Here is a 6,000-nt window from a genome sequence, read left to right on the forward strand (position 1 = left end):
GCAGGCATCGTCAGGGTCGGGATCGAACCCACGACCTCCTGCGTACCAGGTGAGGTAGTCAACATCTCCTAGCCACCGTGATGATGATGATGATGATGAGAAAGACACAAACTCCAAATATACAGCAGGCGTCAGGGTCGGGATCGAACCCACGACCTCCTGCGTACCAGGCGAGGTAGTTAACATCTCCTAGCCACCGTGATGATGATGAGAGAAAGAGACACGCAAACTCCAAATATACAGCAGCAGCAGGCATCGTCAGGGTCGGGATCGAACCCACGACCACCTGTATACCAGGCGAGGTAGTTAACATCTCCTAGCCACCGTGATGATGATGATGATGAGAGAGACACAAACTCCAAATATACAGCAGGCGTCAGGGTCGGGATCGAACCCACGACCTCCTGCGTACCAGGCGAGGTAGTTAACATCTCCTAGCCACCGTGATGATGATGAGAGAGAGAGACACGCAAACTCCAAATATACAGCAGCAGGCATCGTCAGGGTCGGGATCGAACCCACGACCTCCTGCGTACCAGGTGAGGTAGTCAACATCTCCTAGCCACCGTGATGATGATGATGAGAAAGACACAAACTCCAAATATACAGCAGGCGTCAGGGTCGGGATCGAACCCACGACCTCCTGCGTACCAGGCGAGGTAGTTAACATCTCCTAGCCACCGTGATGATGATGAGAGAAAGAGACACGCAAACTCCAAATATACAGCAGCAGCAGGCATCGTCAGGGTCGGGATCGAACCCACGACCACCTGTATACCAGGCGAGGTAGTTAACATCTCCTAGCCACCGTGATGATGATGATGATGAGAGAGACACAAACTCCAAATATACAGCAGGCGTCAGGGTCGGGATCGAACCCACGACCTCCTGCGTACCAGGCGAGGTAGTTAACATCTCCTAGCCACCGTGATGATGATGATGAGAGAGAGACACGCAAACTCCAAATATACAGCAGCAGGCGTCAGTCAGGATCGAACCCTGACCTCCTGTATACCAGGCGAGGTAGTCAACATCTCCTAGCCACCGTGATGATGATGAGAGAGAGACACGCAAACTCCAAATATACAGCAGCAGGCGTCAGTCAGGATCGAACCCACGACCACCTGTACACCAGGCGAGGTAGTCAACATCTCCTAGCCACCGTGATGATGATGAGAGAGAGAGACACGCAAACTCCAAATATACAGCAGCAGGCATCGTCAGGAGTCGGGATCGAACCCTGACCAACTGTATACCAGGCGAGGTAGTTAACATCTCCTAGCCACCGTGATGATGATGAGAGAGAGAGACCTGACCTCCTGTATACCAGGCGTCGGGCGTGCACTCTCTCTCTCTCTCCTGCAACCCAATTAACATGGCTGCCTTCCCCTCTCCTCTCCCTTGTCATCTGCGGCGAGAGAGAGAGAGACGGAGATGGAGAGAGAGCGGCCAGAGAGAGAGATAAGAGAGACTGTGAGAGCGGTTAGCGCGCACTGCGCAACGAACCCGGCGCACCCGAGTTCGCTACCCGCTCACGGCCACCAACACCGGTGATGATTAGAATCTGACTCGGCCTCAAATGAGTGCCTGGTGCGGCGGTGGTGAGAGAGAGAGAGCGCGCATCCGTGCGCGCGTAGCGCTTGCGAGAGGTGAGGAGAGAAAGAGAGCGAGCGAGAGAGTGAGCGAGAGGTGGGAGTTTACATGAAGCAAAGTTATATTTTTAAAAAAAATATACGAAATGATGAACGAAGCAAAGTGCCGACTACACGGAGCATCTTCTTGTTTCCGCTGATCGTAAAAAAAAAGAGAGAGAGGCCAAGAGAGCGAGAGAGAGAGCGGGCGCGACCGTGCATGGCCAGCGTTTGAGAGAGGGGAGGAGGAGGAGAGAGAATGAAAGAGAGCCAAAGAGAGAATGAGAGAGCGAGAGAGAGCACGATCGTGCATGCGTAGCGTTTGATGCAACTGCACACACGCGCACACGCACGTGCACACGCACGTGCACACACGCGCACACACACGCACACGTGCACACACACGTGCACACACACGCACGCACACGTACACACACGCACACGTGCACACACACGTACACACACGCACGCACACGTACACACGCTTGCACACACACGCGCGCACGCACGCACACACACGCGCACGCACACACACGCACACACACACACACGCGCACGCACACACGCGTGCACACACACGCACACACACGCACACACACGCGTGCACACACACGCGCGCACACACGCACGCACACACACACGCGCGCACGCACAAGCGCCTCGGGGCCCTTCTCTGTTGGTGTGGCCAAGGGTTTGGCAGCGTAGCCGCGTAATAACTTTACCGATGTTGTTTGTTTATCGTACGGAAAGCACGGCGGGTGGGGTGGTGGTAGGTAGGTGGTGGTGGTGGTAGGTAGGTAGGTGGTGGTGGTGGGGGGGGGGACCGAGGGAATAGGCAACCCACGCGGCGCGCGCGCGGGCAGAGTTGCCGGCGGGGACGATTTGGCGCGGCTCGTGCGAACGTGACGACTCATCGTTGTTTGCTACTCCGCAGTGGCGGGTGGCGGGGGGTCCGTTGCACGGGGTCATCTCCCGATGAAGGGTTCAGAAAGCCGCGTCGACGATTTACTATCCGGCGATGGCACGACCGCTTCCCGGCGTTGTCCGATGGGGCGAAGCCGGCAAGACTCCGAAGGCTGCGAAACCAGGCCCGGCGATGGGCCACCGTGTCGCGTGACAACATCAACAACAATAACAACAACGACATAGTAGTAGGTTTTTCCCCTTTTAAACTGGTACAAAACTGACACCTTTGTACCAGTTTAAAAGGGTAAAAACCTACTACTATATTTTGCCACTGGTGCAAGAGATCTCATAGTGAATAACAACAACAATAACAACAGCAATAACAACAAAAGTGGCTACGCTTGATTTTCGGTGTCAAATATGATGGACATGCACACACACGGGACATTATACAGCACGTACAACGATGAGAAGAGTGCGTGCGATGTGGGGAGCGGTAGCGTGGTGGTGGCGTTTAGCGCTGCGCTGCGAACCCGGCCAACGCCGGTGACGTTCGTCTCGACCGGTCGTGGGCCTCCCCCTAGGTCGACTCGGCCTCGAATCAGTAGCCGGTGCGGTGTGCGAACATCGCCACTGGGGAGACAAAGGCGGCCGGGCGCGGTGTTTGCCAACCTCCCCACCCCCCGTGTGTCGTGCCGGCCTTCGTAGGTGCTGCTCGCTAACAGCACTTGCCCCAACAGTCTGTTCAGGCTATACGGGGAGGGGGGAACTTTGTCTCTTTTTGTTCGCTGGTGTGCGGTCCAAGCGAGGTGCAATGAGTCTGAAGAGATTCTAGATTTGAAGTTTTTGTGACTGCAAGGATTCATACTCTTTTTCTTGGGTTTTTTCGGTAAAGTCACGTAGGTAAAATAAATAAATAAGATATTATTCTTTTTATTTTTAATTTTTATTTTATTTTAAAAATCTATTTTTATTTTTAAAAATAATCTATTATAATTTTTATTTTATTTAAAAATTCTATTTTTATTTTAAAAAAATAATCTATTATTATTTTATTTTTAAAAATCTATTTTTATTGTTATTTTTTATTTTTAAAAATAATCTATTATTATTTTTATTTTATAAAAAAAAATCGATTTTTTATTTTTTTTATAAAAAATAATCTCTTTTTATTTTTTATCTCCGTGACTTTACCGAAAAAAACCTACGAGTATGAGTCTGAAGAGCCGGTGCGGGTCGTGCAGCACCGCCGGTGCGGTGCGCGACCCCGACGGCGCACGGCGGTGAGGGGGGTGCAGGGAGTGCATCGCCGGGACTGTGCAGAGCACCACGGCGAAGGGAAATGCAGCGGTGCAGCACCACCGTGAAGTGCACAGCGGTGTGTGTGTGTGTGCTGTGTGTGTGCTGTGTGTGTGTAGGCTGTGTGTGTGCTGTGTGTGTGCAGGCTGTGTGTGCTGTGTGTGTGTAGGCTGTGTGTGTGCTGTGTGTGCTGTGTGTGTGCGCTGTGTGTGTGCTGTGTGTGTGCTGTGTGTGTGCTGTGTGTGTGTGCTGTGTGTGTGCTGTGTGTAGGCTGTGTGTGTGTGGTGTGTGTGTGCTGTGTGTGCTGTGTGTGCTGTGTGTGTGTGTACTGTGTGTGCTGTGTGTGTGTGCTGTGTGTAGGCTGTGTGTGTGTGCTGTGTGTGTGTGTACTGTGTGTTTGCTGTGTGTGTGTGTGCTGTGTGTGTGTGCTGTGTGTGTGTGTGCTGTGTGTGTAGGCTGTGTGTGTGCTGTGTGTGTGTGCTGTGTGTGTGTGTGCTGTGTGTGCTGTGTGTGTGCTGTGTGTGTGCTGTGTGTGTGTGTGTGCTGTGTGTGTACTGTGTGTACTGTGTGTGCGGTGTGTGCGCTGTGTGTGTGTGCTGTGTGTGTGTGTGCTGTGTGTGTGCTGTGTGTGTGTAGGCTGTGTGTGCGGTGTGTGTGTGTGTGCTGTGTGTGCGGTGTGTGTGCTGTGTGCGTGCTGTGTGCGTGCTGTGTGCGTGCTGTGTGCGTGCTGTGTGCGTGCTGTGTGCGTGCTGTGTGTGTGCTGTGTGTGCTGTGTGTGCTGTGTGTGTAGGCTGTGTGTGTAGGCTGTGTGTGTGTAGGCTGTGTGTGTGTGTGCTGTGTGTGTAGGCTGTGTGTGTGTTGTGTGTGTGCTGTGTGTGTGCTGTGTGTGTACTGTGTGTGCTGTGTGTGTGTACTGTGTGTGTGCTGTGTGTGTGTGCTGTGTGTGTACTGTGTGTACTGTGTGTGTGCTGTGTGTGTGTGCTGTGTGTGTGCTGTGTGTGTGTGTGCTGTGTGTGTGCTGTGTGTGTACTGTGTGTACTGTGTGTGTACTGTGTGTGTGTACTGTGTGTGTGTGTGCTGTGTGTGTGCTGTGTGTGTGTACTGTGTGTGTGCTGTGTGTGTGTGTGTGCTGTGTGTGTGTGTGTGCTGTGTGTGTAGGCTGTGTGTGTAGTGTGTGTGTGCGTACTGTGTGTACTGTGTGTGTACTGTGTGTGTGTGTGCTGTGTGTGTAGGCTGTGTGTGTGCTGTGTGTGTGTGTGCTGTGTGTGTACTGTGTGTACTGTGTGTGTACTGTGTGTGTGTACTGTGTGTGTGTGTGCTGTGTGTGTGTGCTGTGTGTGTGTACTGTGTGTGTGTAGGCTGTGTGTGTGCTGTGTGTGTGTTTTGCTGTGTGTGTGTGCTGTGTGTGTAGGCTGTGTGTGTGTGTGCTGTGTGTGTGTGCTGTGTGTGTGTGCTGTGTGTGTAGTGTGTGTGTGTGTACTGTGTGTGTAGGCTGTGTGTGTGCTGTGTGTGTGTGTGCTGTGTGTGTGTGTGCTGTGTGTGTAGGCTGTGTGTGTGTGCTGTGTGTGTAGGCTGTGTGTGTAGTGTGTGTGTGTGTAGTGTGTGTGCTGTGTGTGTGTGTGTGCTGTGTGTGTAGGCTGTGTGTGTAGTGTGTGTGTGTGCTGTGTGTGTGCTGTGTGTGTGTGTGTGCTGTGTGTGTAGGCTGTGTGTGTAGTGTGTGTGTGTGTAGTGTGTGTGCGCTGCACTCACTCTCTGCGAGCACCACCAGGCCGGCCACCAGCAGCGTCGCCGCGGCAACGCCGACCGCCAGCCTCCCGTTGCCAGGCAACGCCATCGCGGGGCGTCACGGCAACCCGCGTGGGGTGGGGTGGTGGAGAGGGGAGGGGTTGGGGGGGGGGGTGGTGGAGAGGGGAGGGGTTGGGGGGGTGGTGGAGAGGGGAGGGGTTGGGGGGGTGGTGGTGGTGGAGAGGGGAGGGGTTGGGGGGGTGGTGGGGGGAGGGGAGGGGTTGGGGGGTGGTGGGGGGAGGGGTTGGGGGGGTGGTGGGGGGAGGGGAGGGGTTGGGGGGGTGGTGGGGGGAGGGGTTGGGGCGGTGGTGGTGGAGAGGGGAGGGGTTGGGGGGTGGTGGTGCGGGGAGGGGTTGGGAGGGGTCGTGGTGCGGGGAGG

At 54.1% G+C, this 6,000-nt stretch overlaps 1 protein-coding gene across 3 annotated transcripts in view; it reads right to left on the reverse strand.

The window, feature by feature from the left end:
• The window catches only part of LOC144953170 (receptor-type tyrosine-protein phosphatase S-like), a 255,168-nt gene extending 249,431 nt beyond the window's left edge, over window positions 1-5,737 (reverse strand). For all 3 annotated transcript variants that reach the window (XM_078883739.1, XM_078883745.1, XM_078883732.1), the window contains exon 1: window positions 5,586-5,737. In XM_078883739.1, coding sequence (XP_078739865.1) covers window positions 5,586-5,670 — 85 coding nt within the window. In that variant the 5' untranslated portion in view covers window positions 5,671-5,737. The remainder of the gene's footprint in view (window positions 1-5,585) is intronic.
• Window positions 5,738-6,000: the final 263 nt, after the last annotated feature.

Source organism: Lampetra fluviatilis, chromosome 3, assembly GCF_964198595.1.
Source record: "Lampetra fluviatilis chromosome 3, kcLamFluv1.1, whole genome shotgun sequence".
NCBI lineage: Eukaryota > Metazoa > Chordata > Hyperoartia > Petromyzontiformes > Petromyzontidae > Lampetra > Lampetra fluviatilis.